Source organism: Populus euphratica, unplaced genomic scaffold, assembly GCF_000495115.2.
Source record: "Populus euphratica unplaced genomic scaffold, PopEup_1.0 scaffold2764.1, whole genome shotgun sequence".
In the NCBI taxonomy this organism is placed as follows: domain Eukaryota; kingdom Viridiplantae; phylum Streptophyta; class Magnoliopsida; order Malpighiales; family Salicaceae; genus Populus; species Populus euphratica.
Window position 1 is genome coordinate 1 of NW_011502598.1, and position 1,682 is coordinate 1,682.

The 1,682-nt window shown below is 36.2% G+C and overlaps 1 protein-coding gene across 1 annotated transcript; it reads right to left on the reverse strand.

Moving 5' to 3' along the window:
* Nucleotides 1-11: 11 nt before the first annotated feature.
* On the reverse strand, nucleotides 12-1,479 carry LOC105119324 (mediator of RNA polymerase II transcription subunit 34-like; the record flags this gene model as incomplete). The annotated part of the gene is made up of 3 exons (XM_011017452.1): nucleotides 930-1,479; nucleotides 345-491; nucleotides 12-227 (listed from the first exon to the last, which is right to left on the reverse strand). Coding segments are annotated over exons 1-3 (663 nt in total), but the record flags the coding sequence as incomplete, so codon positions are not given.
* Between the last annotated feature and the right edge of the window lie 203 nt (nucleotides 1,480-1,682).

The following is a 1,682-nucleotide window of genomic DNA, read 5'->3' on the forward strand; positions in this document are numbered from 1 at the left end:
AATAAACTCACATCAATTGAAATTAGTGAGAGACGCCCCGCATTATGGCATTTTTCAAGTTTTGACATGAATCTTTTGCTCTTTGATATCTTTTCTGGTGTGACATACAAGATCTTAAGCTCACCCTCACCCTTTTCAAGGGCCTTGTATATGAACTTCTCATTTTCCTTGCTAGTGGTCGATGTCAACATGAAAGCCGGAATGCCTAAAGCAGTCAAACCCATAACCTGAATCATCAATTGTTGTCCAAAGAAGCCAATTCAAGTTACAGAAAAAGCATATAGAAAGCACATTGTTCAATTGAATAAATAAAAAAACAGAACAGAACAAATGAAAGAAAGAACCTGATCTTGGATCAAAGAGAGTAAAGGACTGATAACGAGCGCCACGCCATCACGAAGAATAGCTGGCAGCTGGTAGCAAAGGCTCTTACCACCACCTGCAGCCATGATCACTAGAACATCTCTTCCGCTCATGATAGCATTTATGATCTGGTTGGGTTTAAGCTTTTTGTTAGCAAATTCATAAAAGAAGTTAATCATGAGACTGAAACCAGACATTCCTTTGCATTGGCAAATTTTGTTAGTGATAAACAAACATATTAATAATCCATTAAACACAAAACGCCTAGACTCCTCTCAAATCCTAACCCTGATCCAATTTCCGTTAGTGAATTTATAAAAACAGAAAAAAAAAAATTCACCTTTCCTACCGTGCATCTATAAAAACAAAAGCGTGTCCACCTTTCCCAAAGAAAGAAAACATGAAAAGGAGCAATAGCCAGTTTGTGCTATGATATTGAGAAATGACTAATAGCACACAACAAGAGCATTAAAAGGGGTAATTTACAAACAGTACAAACTCTTTCGCAAGAAAAGGAAACTAAAACAAGATACTCGGAGAAGATAAAACTTGAATAGGTAGCTAACCTCCTTTTGATTTTGACGATAAGAGGGTATGCCAAAAATATTAAGCCTGGCATCATCAGCTTGAGAATCCCACTCAAATGAACCTGACCAGTCTTCCAAAGAAGAAGATCGAGAAGCATTTTCATTTGCAGAATTCCCAGTTCCAGATGCTCTATATGCTTCCAACAAAAACTTCAATTCAGATTGTCTCTCGTGCAACTTCTCTTGTCTTTCTAGCAATAACTTTATCTGGTCTTGAACATCTTCAATCTCTGTCTCTATATTGAATAGCTCTTCTAATACATCCGCTTCAGTTTCCATTGGTTGCTTCTTTTGTCAGAAAGATCCAGTTAACAAATAAATTTGGTTTTGTTACAGGGACAACAGGGCATGGGGGACAGGTGAAAGGTCCTTACTCCTACGTGTGGTTTGGGCAGAATCCCAAATGGGTTGAGCCCAGATGTTTTCGTGTGTCGTCGTGAAAGCCCGACCCTTTATTCAATGTGTGCTCTGAGCTTCATCTTTTTTTTGTTTTTTTACTTTAGAAACTAACTAGCTCGTTGTTTGCGCTTGGACACGGGGTCAGATTATTTTTCTGAGCAACAAATGATATTTAGGTGGCTCAAACTTGTTCTTTTTTTAAAAAAAAAGGAAGTGACTTGATACATACCTGATTTGATTGTATAAATTAATTTTATTTTAATTATATTAAAGAAATTAAGAAATAGTAGTAGATTAATTAGAATTTAAAAGAAAAATTATTAGGATAAAAAA